We start from the raw sequence: 5,568 nt of genomic DNA on the forward strand, positions 1-5,568 counted from the left end.
TTGCTGTATACCAAACAAAAAGAAAGAAATAAAAGATGTGACAAAAAAATGATGGAAAAAGAAAGATCATATAGTAAGAAAGAAAATTAATGGGAAAAAGAAAAAACAAAGTAAAAAGAATATAATAATTAATGAACCAATGATATATATTTGGATTTCAATTGCATGCAAACATAATAATGATGATGAGTTTGATTCCTTGGAAGTGTATCAAAATTAAATGCATAATAATATTCATACCATATTCCATATTCATATATATATATATATATTCTTTTTTGTTTACTTTAGGGGAAGAGAGAAAGGAAAGGTGATAGTGATTAAACATTAGGGTAAGCTGAGAAAAAATTGTCCAACTTTCTATCAGATTCAAATAAAGGGAAAAGGGTAGTTTTAGGGGAAAAAAAACGAAAAAACAAACCCCAATAATTTTTATTACTTAATAAACTTAACAAACTTTCTATTTGTTCATATTGGATTCTTCAACTTTAGTAATAATTAATATTAGAATGTTATGTATTATTCTCTTGAATAGAACTCGTAGATATAGTTAACATATATGTGGTTAGTGAACAACGTACATAATTTGTATATTTCGATTTCTAATTTGTTTTATCAGATTTCATTTGTAACTTTTTGTTAAATTGGAGAGAAATTGAACTAGTGAACATGAACAAGCCTCAAAGATTATTAAGGCGTTATAAACTCATTTCTTCTATTAAGACGTTAAATTACGATCAGTTGAAGTATATTCACATTCTTGTTTGACGGTTTGTTTCATTTTTAATAATTAAATTAATCGAGAAAAATTATGTGATTCATCAAGAATGTGTTAGTTATACGTTAATGGATAGGGATAAAAACTAATTTACTATTAGAGAGAATACGAGAGAGAAATTCAAAATACATAAGCACGGATAAAATTGATGAGAACTAGCCATGTATCGGCCGTTTCAAAAACATTACAAATCTTTTAAGTCATATTGCAGTACGATATGGGTCGAACTATGTTTTTAAATATACCAAAATATTATAATGTATGTTTCGTAGTTTCGCTATTATATTGTGAAATTTTGTTATATTTAATTATAAATATTTTTAGAAGAATTTTCAATATAAAAGATACGTACTGATTTTGTGTATATATATGTGTTTGAATCATAGTAAGACGACGTATTTTGAATGTTTAGAAGAAGAAGGAAAAATAAGGGTAAGATTAAAGTTGATATACAACAATGTTAATACAAAATAATAAGAAAGGGAAAAGACGACAGAAAGTGCAACGTCAGAATTAGCCGTAGGGTTCCTGATGGCTTTTTTTTTCTAATGATAATAATATTATATATTTATTTTTTGAGGGTATATTTGAGAGTTTATCTTTTAGAATTGTGTTTTTGTGATTACATTCCACAGGGTTTCTTCATTTCTCATCCATATCTCTCTCTCTCTCTCTCTCTCTCTCTCTTTTTCTTCTTTTTCTCTTTCTAGAATTTCAAGAACTGGGTTTTGTATTTTTCTTTCTTTTCTTTCTTTTCTTTCTTTCTTATATCATATAGTTCAAGATTTTGATTTTAATTTTAATTTGAAAAAAGAAAGAAAAAAGAGCAGAGTGTTTGAGTTCTCTCTCTCTCTCTCTCTCTCTCTCTCTATTAAACAGCAGGCTGCTTGTTTCTTTTGAGCTTTCAAAAAAACTAAAAGTTGTCTCTTTGGTTGGAGCCAAATCCAAGATTGAATGCACTAAAGAGCATATATACATCTTATAATTTTTCCTTTTTTTTTTTTGTCTTGAATTAGATCTTGGAAATTTTTTTTGTTAATTACTCAAAATACAAGAATTGTTTCTTCTTGATTAGATCTGTTTTTTTTTTTTTTTTGTTATCTCTCATGAAGCCATTATAGGAAGGGTTTTTTTTTTTTTTTTTAAATTTCATAATATTTTAAGATGATGATGAAAGGTAATTTTTTGTCTCAACAACAACAACAACAAATTGTAGTGATGGATGAAAATTTGTCCAATTTGACTTCTGCATCTGGTGAAGCTACTGCTAGTGTTTCTTCTGCTAATAAATCTGAATTTCCCAATCAGTATTTTGCTCCTCAAACAACCCAACAACAACAACCTCCTCCTCCTAAGAAGAAGCGCAACCTTCCTGGAAATCCCGGTAAGATTCTAGCTAGCTAGCTCTAATATACCATGTTAGAATCGAGTACACTGCTCGAGCCACCGATGAAGAATTACACTGAATTCTACCCTTTTCTTTTGTTCATCTGGGTTTTGTGTTACGACGCTTCGTCCTTCATCAAACCTATAAATTAGTCTATGAATTGCCGTAAATCTAACGTTTCGATAGGTAAAGTTAATATTTTGATTCATATGAATATCTGGGTTAGAGTAAGTTTAACAGTTTGATTCATCGGAATTTATAGATTATAGTAAGTTTAATGTTTTGATAATTCATGTATATGAGAATCTGGGTTATAATAGATTTTGACGTTTTTAGATTGAATTGAATTATGTAGACCCAGATGCTGAAGTGATAGCGTTATCGCCGAAGACATTGATGGCGACGAATAGGTTTGTGTGTGAGATATGCAACAAAGGGTTTCAGAGAGATCAGAATCTACAACTACATAGAAGAGGACACAATTTGCCATGGAAACTAAAGCAAAGATCAAACAAAGAGATAATAAAGAAGAAAGTATATGTTTGTCCAGAAGTGAGTTGTGTTCATCACGATCCATCAAGAGCACTTGGAGATTTAACAGGAATTAAGAAGCACTTTTGTAGAAAGCATGGTGAAAAGAAATGGAAATGTGATAAATGCTCTAAGAAATATGCTGTTCAATCTGATTGGAAAGCTCATTCCAAGATCTGTGGCACTAAAGAGTATAGATGTGACTGTGGCACTCTCTTTTCAAGGTATTTTTTTTTAATAATTCAATTATAGTTATTTCATTCATTGATTAATCTCTCTCCCCACATTATTATGGTATAATTGTTCTCAATTAATTTGCATTTATTATCATGAATCATATCTTTCTCTTCTTGATTAATTAAAGTCTTCATTTCAATCTTGGTATGTGTAATATTTGTCTTGTCTTTTTCACATATTCATTATTAGTAACTATATTCCCTTAATTAGAGAGTGTTTGTGAGAAAATACTTTTTTACATAATTTAATCTTATAACCTTTAAATGGGTTACATAATTTATCTTAATTTCGTCCCTACATTACAAAATGTAGTACTTCACATGGTTTTTACTTTCCAAGAGTAAAAATGTAAACTTTAAGAACTAACTTTGTGTTATATTTTGAAACGTAGGTACCAATGTGGAATTGTAATTAAAAATGTATATTTTTTACCTTAGAAATTAAATTATTTTACACAAAAAAAGGAAAATAAAAAATTGAAAGTGATTTCTGTTTACAGCTCTTCTAAATTTGTCTTTGTACTATTTGACATATCTTTGGCTTTTGTGTGTTTTTCTTTTTATTATTGTTTCTCTCTCTATGATGCAGGAGAGATAGTTTCATTACACATAGAGCTTTCTGTGATGCATTAGCAGATGAAAGTGCAAGATCAGCAATGGCATTAAACCCTCTTCTCTCATCTTACAACCACAATAACAATAATAGTAATTCACAAGATCATCAATTTTGTAATAATCTCGCTCTTAAACGAGATTTCGACGACACCAACAACAGCAACAACAACAACCATTTGAGAGTGGAAATTCCACCGTGGCTACAGCCATCATCAGATCATCTGATGGTGGGGAGTGGCGGCCAAGGGGAGAACAATGATGAAACTGTAAACCCTAACCCTAGTAGTAATAGTAGTAGTAGGGGGTGCGGGGCCAACAGGAGAAGTGTTGGTGTTGGCGTTGGTACTCCTAATAATCCTAATCATCCTTGTGAGTTATACCAATCGTCTTCACATATATCAGCGACTGCACTGCTGCAGAAGGCAGCCCAGATGGGTGCGACCATGAGTAGTACCACTACCACGAGTGGCTCTTTCCCAAGGCCCCACAACCTTCTTCACGTGTCTACAGGTTCTAATTCACATTCTAATCCACTTTTTCTTTTCCTTTTTATAATATTCTTTTTAACACTATAAATTCTTTCTTATCTACGTAAAATTTTGCCTTTATCTTATATTTCTTTCTCAAAAAAAAAAATCTTTTATTCATACATATATTGAATTCTAATTGTTAATGTTAATTAAGCTACAGGAAGTGACCATATTATAGGATTGTTTACTGATCATATAATCCCAACACTTTTATTTATTGATGAGAAATAATATTGTAGAAATTCTCACCCAAAAGCATAAATTAATAGCTTATGGCATTCAAACTTCTAACATGAGAATGATGACAAATAATTTCTCATTATGTCCATTTCGATTCCTTTATGATTTTGTAGATAATTTGGCTCTGATATACCATTTTGGTTTGACAGGTAATTTTGGAGAGATAGGATTATGGTCAGGTGATGTTGAAATTGGTAGAGGAGGAGGAGGTGGAGGTGGAGGAGGAGGAGGAGGAGCTGTGAGTTGTAGCAGTAGTAGTTGTACTGATTACGGGAATAAAGCTGCTGCTTCTGCTTCTGCTACTGCTTCTGCTTCCGCTTCGGCTTCCACCACTTTTCTTCACGACATTATTAACAATTCCCTATCTTCTCCTTCTCCTTCTCATCCTAACTTCCTCCAACAACACAACTCCTCCTTCCCCGACACCGCTTTCGCAGCTATGCATCATCATCAGCATCATCACAACGTACCCATCATCCCCACCACTGCCCCGGCTTCAGGCGGTCGAAGCGACGGTTTAACCAGAGATTTCTTGGGACTTCGCCCTCTTTCCCATGGAGATATTCTAAGCCTTACTGGTTTTGGAAATTGTATTGTTCCTAATTCCTCCAATCTTCACCCTCAAATCCAGAAGCCATGGCAGGGTTAGAATTAGTAAACAACTACTTTCTTTCTTAATCTTTTTTTTTCCCCTCAAAAGCAAGGGGAAAAGATTAAATATGTAGTAATTGATATCTCATTATAAGAGATGAAGATTATTCTTATGTTCTTACCTCTTTTCTTACATGGAATATGTACTTTGACATTTTATAAGGTTAAATTAGTTATCATGAATTTTCTTTTATATGAGAAGGATATAATATATTTTTATATCATCTAACCGTCTCATTCTATATATATTTATTTTAGTATTATTGGAGGTTTGTGAATTTGGAACCACTTAACTCGTAATCACGTAAAACAAGTCCTCGAATGCAAACTATGGTAATAAAAGTTTGGATTCTAACAAGAGTTTTTTTTTTTTTGGAAAAAGATACTCAAACGGAACGTTAACGATGCATCAAAACAAGAATGTTTTAGGGTTTGGTTTAATAATCGTTTAGTTTTTCATTTTTCTTAATTAAACATCTGAATTTTCTCTCAAAATTCAATACTATATATATATATATATAAAAGAATGTCATAGTTTAATTTTCAAAGACAAAAAATGCATATATTGTTTATTAGTTGGGTCGATCTTAATATTTCATG

General features: G+C 31.3%; 1 protein-coding gene across 1 annotated transcript; it reads left to right on the forward strand.

Annotated features, from left to right (window-relative positions):
- Window positions 1–1,464: 1,464 nt before the first annotated feature.
- On the forward strand, window positions 1,465–5,169 carry LOC101220200 (protein indeterminate-domain 7). The gene is made up of 4 exons (XM_004141636.3): window positions 1,465–2,162; window positions 2,521–2,920; window positions 3,522–4,057; window positions 4,467–5,169. Exons 1-4 carry the CDS (start codon window positions 1,943–1,945, stop codon window positions 4,964–4,966), a joined length of 1,656 nt encoding a protein of 551 aa, XP_004141684.2. The 5' UTR covers window positions 1,465–1,942; the 3' UTR covers window positions 4,967–5,169.
- The last annotated feature ends 399 nt before the right edge of the window (window positions 5,170–5,568 follow it).

The sequence above is a fragment of the Cucumis sativus genome, chromosome 7 (genome assembly GCF_000004075.3).
Source record: "Cucumis sativus cultivar 9930 chromosome 7, Cucumber_9930_V3, whole genome shotgun sequence".
Taxonomy (NCBI): domain Eukaryota; kingdom Viridiplantae; phylum Streptophyta; class Magnoliopsida; order Cucurbitales; family Cucurbitaceae; genus Cucumis; species Cucumis sativus.

Coding starts and splice junctions, on each gene's coding strand:
- LOC101220200 (XM_004141636.3), top strand. CDS start 1,943: ATGATGATGAAAGGTAATTTTTTGTCTCAACAACAACAACAACAAATT. Junction 2,163..2,520: donor CAACCTTCCTGGAAATCCCG/GTAAGATTCTAG, acceptor TGAATTATGTAG/ACCCAGATGCTGAAGTGATA. Junction 2,921..3,521: donor TGTGGCACTCTCTTTTCAAG/GTATTTTTTTTT, acceptor TCTATGATGCAG/GAGAGATAGTTTCATTACAC.